We start from the raw sequence: 7451 nt of genomic DNA, 5'->3' as shown, positions 1-7451 counted from the left end.
AAAATAAATGTGGTTTTGGTTTGGAAAAAAAAAAAAAGTAGGTATCTACCTTATAAGATTGTGTGTGATGCATGTTTAGTGAGTTCATGTGTTTAAAGCTGTTCACATAACAAGTACTATCTAAGTGTTAATATGTATTATAATGACATTATTCAGTTGTAACTGGATTAAATACAATCCACATCATAATACCTTCATCATGATTAGCCCTCAGTAAATGTTAATTTCTGTGGCTGTGGATATTTGAGTCTAGTTCCAGCTCTTTACTGACAGTTGGCATATCGCCGTCACATTAATCTTATTAAAGTCACATTTTGTCATGTTTTACTTATGCTAAATACAATCAGAAGCCACCTATTATCTGTAGATTGTTGTCCTTTTCAGACCATTTCTATCCCAATAGTTTTTATCTATTCCCCAGGATCACCTCACATGATCATTGCACTTATTTGAAAGGTTTTTCTTGTCTCATTATATGTCAAGACCTCATTATATGTGAGGAGTCTGAGATTTTCCCTCACTTGTAAGCTAACAAATTAGCCTACCACTACTTCATGGCTGTTGGCAGAAGATGTGACATTCCTGAGTCATTACAGTGCAACAAACAGCATGAGCCTCATGTTTACACCGGTTGTCCTCAATCCAGAAATCCCCTGGGAGGGGGATGCAGAAGGGCTCAGGTGGGTGTTCTGCATGCAGTGGCTGAGGAGCTTCAAGCTTAGGGTACCCAATATTCTTTGATTGGAAATCAAAACTCAATAAATGGTAATTTCATAAAGCTTAGTTGCAAGGTAGAATCTGAACCCATATTTGTTAACAGTGTTTCACTAAAAACAGGTCCTGATTTCATGGCCCTGATCAGTTGGGGACTGAGACTGAGACCCCCTATATAGTGCCAAACTAATATCAGAGTTTGATGTGAAATTTTGTTTTGTTTTGTTTTGTTTTGAGAGAGGGTGCGAGTGGTAAGAGGGGCAGAGAGAGAATTTTAAGCAGGTTCTACACTCAGTGCAAAGCCAGACATGGGGCTTCATCTCTTGACCCTGAGATCAGCAGCCCCTGAGGTCGGGACCCTGAGATCAGGACCTGAGCTGAAATCAAGAGTCAGATGTTTAGCTGACCAAGCCACCCAGGTGCCACCTTGATGTGAAAATCTCCCTCTGTGCTTTAATCCTGAACATTACTGTCTCTTATTACGATTGTTTCATTACAATTTTATAAAACTAGCCTGGAGTCTCATTTTTTTAATAAGTGAATTCCACCCATGATCACAGTTATATTTTTAGTCTTTTTTCTAAATGCCAACATTAGTCATTAGATAGAAGACCTGGTCATGAACCAGGCCATTGGATGACTCAAGACTCCATCACTTGACCTCATACTGAAAATATGAGAGCCAAACAGTTTGTTTGACGAGCAGCACTGTAGCAGTGTTTTCTGCTTTTCAGTTTCACTGTACAGGAAAACATAGTCAGTTCTAAAATACTGGTTTTTCTTTTATTTGGGCCGGTGGCCATGTTGCTTTTTATTGAGAATGGTCCAGTTGTAAAAATCTCCGCTGGGGAAGTGGTTCTAATTGAATACCAACACCACATTTTATGGCCTGCTAAGGCCAACAGATTCCAATTAACTGGTGTCAGAATGAATTTCTCTAATTATTATTTTAATTTGGACACTTCCTTGCTTAAAAGAATTCCGTGGAGTATATATTCAAGCCTTTTTAATCTGGCCAAATTCCTTTTTATGAACATCCCTGCAAGAACCCTATACTATAATTACACTGGTCTACTTTCTTTTCTTTAACTCTTCATTCCCTTACTTGTTTTTCTTTTGTTAGTTCTATTCTTATGTATCTTATAGTATTTGCTTTGAGTGGAATGTTTTCTTCTGTTATGGTATCCAATGGATTATTACTGATGCTTAAGAATATGCCATTGGTTTTTGTATGTAGCCCTTTTAGACATAAATCTGCTGACTCTCTTTAAATTGAAATGGCTGGATTTAGAGACTATTGAATTTTCTGTGTGCATAACCATATTTTCCACAAACTCATGACAGTTAGGCCTCTTTATTTCCAATTATTATGCCAAATAATTTCATTGGCTTGCATTTACTAGAACCTATGCTAAAATGTTCAGTAGAAGTAGTGATAGTGGGTACTCTTGTCTTTTTTCCCAACATTTAAAAGAATGTGTCTCAAATTTCATCATTAAGCTACTTCATGAATAACTATATATGTGAGTCAGCATTCCAGATGGTTAAGAACTAGGACTCTGGACCACTTGCCTGGATTTAAATTCTAGCTCTGTCACTTCCGGCTGTGTTACATTGGATACATTAACCCTCACTCAATTTTCTCATGTGTAAGATAGGGCATGATAGCACCCTATCATAGGGTTTGTGAAGGTTCAATGAATTAATACTTGTAAAGTGCTTAAAACTATCTGATGCATGGCAACCATGATGTAAGTGTTCCTTATGTAATATATTGAATCAAACATTTGAAATTTTTCATTCAGTATATTTTTAATTTATATTATTATATTGAATACCTTTTAAGTTCCCAAGATATCATATTTCATAATGAGTTTTTAAAAAATACATTGTTCACTTCTATTCAATATTGTACTGGAGATTGTAGCTGGGACAATTAGGCAAGAAAATGATATAAAAGAAAACTAGATTGGAAAGAAACAGATAAAACTACTCACAGATGACATGATATTGTGTATAGAAATCCAACAGGGGAAAGAAAGAAATCCTAGGGAATTCATACATGCATATATACCTATGTGCACACATACACACACACCAATGATGAGAACTAATAAATTCATCCAAGTTGAAGGGTACGGTATCAAGATACAAAAATTAATTGTATTTCTGTATACCAGCAATGAACAATTAAAAAGGAAATTAAGAAAATAATTTTATTTATAGTAGCATCAAGAAGAAAATATTTAAGAATAAGGTTAAAAAAGTTATACACTGAAAACTATAAAACATTTTTGAAAGAAATTAAGGAAGAAATAAATAAATAAATACCTCTTGCTCATGGATTGGAAGACTTATTATTAAGATGGAAATATTCCTCAAACTGATCTACAGATGCAGTATAATCCCTATTAAAACCAGCTGCCTTTACAAAAAAGAAGTTGACAAACTAAACCTAAAGTTATATGTAAATGCAAAGGTCCCAGACTAGTCAAACCAGTCTTGAAAAATGACTAAGTTAGAGGACTCATATTTCCTGATTTCAAAATTTACTACAAAGCGATAGTAATCAATGCAGTGTGGTACTGGCATAAGGATAGATACATAAATCAATGGAATAGACTTGAGAATCTAGAAATAAATACTTCTATTTAAGATCAATTGATTTTTTAAAATTTTATTTATTTTTATTTTTAAAGATCTATTTATTTGAGAGAGAGGGCATAGAGGGAGGGAGGGCCAGAGGGAGAGGGAAAGAGAATCTTTCAGGGCCGGATGTGGGGCTTGATCTCAAGATCCTGAGATCATGACCCCGAGATCACTATCTGAATCAAAACAAAGAGTCAGACAGAACTAACTGTGCCACTCAAGTGCCCTTAAGATGAACTGATTTTTGGCAACAATGTCAAGGCAACTCAATAAAGAAAGAATAGTCTTTTCAACAAATGGTGTTGTGACAACTGATCTCTACATGTATAAGAATGACATTGGGACCTTACGTTGGAACGTAAATAAAAATTAACTAAACAATGTTTAAAAACTCACAGAATAAAACACAGAAATAAATCTTATGACCTCGAATTAGGCAGTGGTTTCTGCTATGACATCAAAAGCACAAGAAACAAAAGAAGAAGAAAAAGGACTGCATCAACTTAAAAACTTTGGAGCTTTAAAGGACATTATCAAGAAAGTGATAAGATAAACCACAGGATGGTAGAAAATATTTGCAAATCAAGTATCTGATAAGGGATCAGATTCAGAATACATGAAGAATTTTGGCAGGTCAGCAATAAAAAGACAACCCAATTAAAATTGGGTATAAGATTTGAAGATATTTCTCTAAAGAAGATACACAAATGGCTAGTAAGCCCTTGAAAAGATGCTCAAAATCATTAGTCATTAGAGAAATGAAAATCAAAACCATAGTGAGATACCTCCTCACACCCACTAGGATGGCTATACTAAAATAATAGGACATAACAAGTGTTGACGAGGTTGTAGAGAAACTTGAGCATGTGTACATCTCTAGTGGAAAAGTAAAATAGTGCAGCTTTTTTGGTAAAAGAGCTTGTCAGTTACTCAGAAACTTATAGATAAGGGTTACCATATGATCTATATGATCCAGCAATTTTACTCCTAAGTATATACACATTGAAAATACATACCCACACAGAAAACTGTTCACAAATATTTGTAACAGCGTAATTCATAAAACTCCAATATGGAAACAACCCAAATATTCATCAACTAATGACTGGATAAACCAAAGGTGGTATATCTATACAATGGAATATGATTCAGCCATAAAAATGAATGAAGGACTCACATGCTACAATATGGGTGAACCTTGAAAACATGCCAAAGGAGAGAAAACATTCACAAAAGATCAGTATCATATGATTCACTTATCCTAAATGTCTGGAATGGGAAAATTCAGAGACAGAAATTGAATCAGTGGCTTTTAGATGCAGGAAGTAGAAACTGGCAGTGTCTAGTTATGGAGACAGGATTTCTTATTGGAGTGAAGAAAATGTTCTGGAAAGGTTGTACAACTATATGAATGTACTAAAACCCCCTGAATTATACACTTAAAAAGGGTCAATTTTAAGATATGTGAATTACAATTCCTTAAAGATGTTAAAAAAGCATAGGTGATTTAACTTTCTAGTATTTAATTCAGGATATTTGCATAGATGTTTATAAGTGAGATTGTTTTTTGTTTTTCTTACACAGTCTTTATTTAGTTTTGGTATCTGAACCTGAATAATCCGACTTCTCTCGTATGTATGAACTGTCTTTGTTTCTCTTCTGGTCTAATTCCACTTTAGTGCTAATTCTTAGCCCCTTCTGCCTACTTAAGATTTAGTTAGGAATTTAGTTCTAGCAAATTCTCCCTCTCCTCCCTACATTAATAACTTTTTCCTATTATCTCCTTGATAATTCTAATAAGTACTAAAAGTGATGTGATGTCTTTTACTGTGAAAGCACACTCCCTTGACCCCACGTTCATCTCCAGTAACTACCGTGTTTCTCTGTTCCTCATGATAGCAAAACTTACTGAAAAATTAATTTATGGTTACCAGCATCTTTTCCTTCATCCTCTCTTGAATCCATTTTGTTTTTGTTTTTTGTTTTTTTTTTTTCAAATCAGTATAGCTTTTATTGCATCTTTAAAATATCACAAATAAGTCTGAAAAATCATCCGGCTTCTCGCTGTTTCTGCAGATGGACAACTCAGATCTTATTCATCAGCCTGCTGAACTGTTCCTTTTTCAGAAACATAGATACCATCCAAAAATTTTCGGATATCCTTGTTTTTAACAGTTGTGGCTTGCTGAATCAAAGCAGCTGAGTTCGATACAAGTTCAATGTCATTTCCTTCAAGAATTAACTCATCTTTTTGGGCTTGAGATACAGAACAAGCAACACCTGGCCTCATCCGAACCCTGCGGATATATTTTTCACCCAAGAAATTTCGGATTTCAACAAGAGAACCATTCTCCTGAATAACAACGTTGATGGGGAAGTGAGCATACACAGACCTCATCTTGTATCGGAAGCCCAGTGTAACGCCCTTGATCATGTTCTGCACGTGACTACAGATGGTGCGAACCGTAGCCAGCTCTTTCCTGTTCCCCCACCATTTGTCAACTCGGAGCCTCTTCTTTTTCTTTCCAAGAAGACTGAGTTCTACGTTGATGTGGTTGAAGTCCCTTCGCAGGGTTCCTCTGGGGCCCTTCACGATCACCGTGCGTCCCTTCAGGGTGATGTCGACATTCTCCGGGATGTCGACCGTCTGATTGCTGAGAATGGTCTTCATCCTCGCAGTAGATGCGGCAAAGAGAGAGCGTCGATCGTCATCCGAATCCATTTTGTTTTTATTTAATTTTGTTTTGTTTCATTTTATTTTATTTTTTAAAGATTTTATTTGAGATAGAGCGAGAAAGAGAGAGAGAGAGAGAACACGAGTGAGGGGAGAGCGGAGAAAGGAGAAACAGGCTCTCCACTGAGCGCGGAGTCCGATGTGGGGCTCAGTCCCAGGACCCTGAGATAATGACCTGAGCTGAAGGCAGACACTTAACTGACTGAGCCACCCACACACCCCTATTTTATTTTTTTTAGAGAGTTATTTAGTTATTTGAGAGAGAGACAGAGAGGGAGCACTAGCAGTGGTGGGGGCAGAGGGAGAAGGAGAGAAGCAGACTTCCCATAGCACAGAGCCCCATGTGAGTTTGATCTTATGACCCTTGAGATCATTACCTGAGCCAAAACCGATAGTCAGTTAACCAACTGAGCTATCCAAGTGCCCCTCTTCAATCCATTTTATGAGGCTTTTGTCCTCTTTTAGCCACTAAAGCCACCAGTTAGATCCACATTGTTAACATTCTACTGATCAGTTCTCTGTTATCATCTTACATGAACTTCCAAAAGCATTTGATTAAATGATAACTCTCTTCTTGAAATATTTTCAGTTTAGTTTTGGGATGCTACTTTCTTGGCTGTATGATTGAGGGTCATGGCTTTTTGTTAGCTGTCAGCTGAAGACCATTTTCCAATCCTACAGACTACCACAATTACTTGCCATTTGGGCTTCTCCAACATGGCTGCTTACTTCATCAAGACCCCAAAGAGAGTCTCTGACCTCAGGAAGAGCTCAGCCTCTTAACTTTAGGACTTTTCACTTAATTAACCAGACCCACCAGGATAATCTTGCTTTTGATTAACTCAAAACTGAGTTAATCAGTCAATTGAGTTTTGATTTGGGACCTTAATTACATCTCAAAATACCCTCTCCTTGGCCATATTCTATTGGTTAGAAGCAAGTTACAGGTCTTGGATTCTCTTGAAGAGTGGGGATTATAGGTCAGGAAACACCAAGAGGTAGAAGTCATAGGAGCCATCTTATAATTATGTCTACTGTACTCCTTATCTGTTTGATCTCTAAAATTGTAACTCCTTGGCACTCAGTTCTTGCATCCCTTTGTCTGTTATGCTGAATATCTTTTGCCTCTCCACATTTGCTTTTTCCCTTCTCTTCTTTTATTTGTGCCCTAAGAGTTGGTTTGAATACACTATATGAACAGATGCCCTTGTTCTTGTTTTTCCTGTTGGTCATTGGGAAGAGGGTGAGGCTGGGCTATTTATTCTTCTAGCCTCTCAATGGCTATGTTGCTCCCCTTGACTAAAAGTTATAGCTCTTTTCAGGGATCCCTCTCCATTCAGGCACCACTTTTATG

General features: G+C 36.7%; 1 protein-coding gene across 1 annotated transcript; it reads right to left on the bottom strand.

The window, feature by feature from the left end:
* Window positions 1–5361: 5361 nt before the first annotated feature.
* LOC122891179 (60S ribosomal protein L9) lies at window positions 5362–6070 on the bottom strand. Its single transcript, XM_044226666.1, has one exon. It carries the CDS (start codon window positions 6032–6034, stop codon window positions 5456–5458), a length of 579 nt encoding a protein of 192 aa, XP_044082601.1. The 5' UTR covers window positions 6035–6070; the 3' UTR covers window positions 5362–5455.
* Window positions 6071–7451: the final 1381 nt, after the last annotated feature.

This window comes from Neovison vison, chromosome 12, assembly GCF_020171115.1.
Source record: "Neovison vison isolate M4711 chromosome 12, ASM_NN_V1, whole genome shotgun sequence".
Taxonomy (NCBI): domain Eukaryota; kingdom Metazoa; phylum Chordata; class Mammalia; order Carnivora; family Mustelidae; genus Neogale; species Neogale vison.
This window is presented reverse-complemented; position numbering and strand designations above follow the sequence as displayed.

Coding starts and splice junctions, on each gene's coding strand:
- LOC122891179 (XM_044226666.1), bottom strand. CDS start 6,034: ATGAAGACCATTCTCAGCAATCAGACGGTCGACATCCCGGAGAATGTC.